Source organism: Pteropus vampyrus, unplaced genomic scaffold (genome assembly GCF_000151845.1).
Source record: "Pteropus vampyrus isolate Shadow unplaced genomic scaffold, Pvam_2.0 Scaffold178, whole genome shotgun sequence".
NCBI lineage: Eukaryota > Metazoa > Chordata > Mammalia > Chiroptera > Pteropodidae > Pteropus > Pteropus vampyrus.
Window position 1 is genome coordinate 487,467 of NW_011888959.1, and position 379 is coordinate 487,845.

The following is a 379-nucleotide window of genomic DNA, read 5'->3' on the forward strand; positions in this document are numbered from 1 at the left end:
GGGGACTCGAACCCGGGCACTCAGGCGACGGCGGCGCAAATGCGCGTCACCCGGGAGCGGGGCCGCTACGAGTGCCCCGCAGGCCAATACACCTCGGAAGGCGACCGCGCCGCGCCGCGCTTGCGGGTGGGCGGGGAGAGCTGGCCGCGGCGCGCGCAGAGGCGTCGACCTGAACTTAACCTTCAGACGTCGCCTCCGCCCGGAGCTGTCCAGGGTCTCGGAGGCGGAGGCCTTCGGGGTTCTGCGGCCCCTGGCCTGACGTCTCTCCATCCAGATGTTCTCAATGCCACGTGCATCATCCACCTGCGGATCCTGTCTGGACTTGGAGGTTCCTTGTCCTCACCTCCAGACCGTCCAGTCTAATAGGTCTGGGAGGGGA

General features: G+C 68.1%; 1 protein-coding gene across 1 annotated transcript in view; it reads right to left on the reverse strand.

Annotated features, from left to right (window-relative positions):
• Positions 1-334, reverse strand: part of ZNF839 (zinc finger protein 839) — a 12,883-nt gene extending 12,549 nt beyond the window's left edge. Inside the window, exon 1 of the mRNA XM_023537133.1 lies at positions 181-334. Within this exon, the coding sequence (XP_023392901.1) occupies positions 181-270 (90 nt within the window). The 5' untranslated portion in view covers positions 271-334. The remainder of the gene's footprint in view (positions 1-180) is intronic.
• Between the last annotated feature and the right edge of the window lie 45 nt (positions 335-379).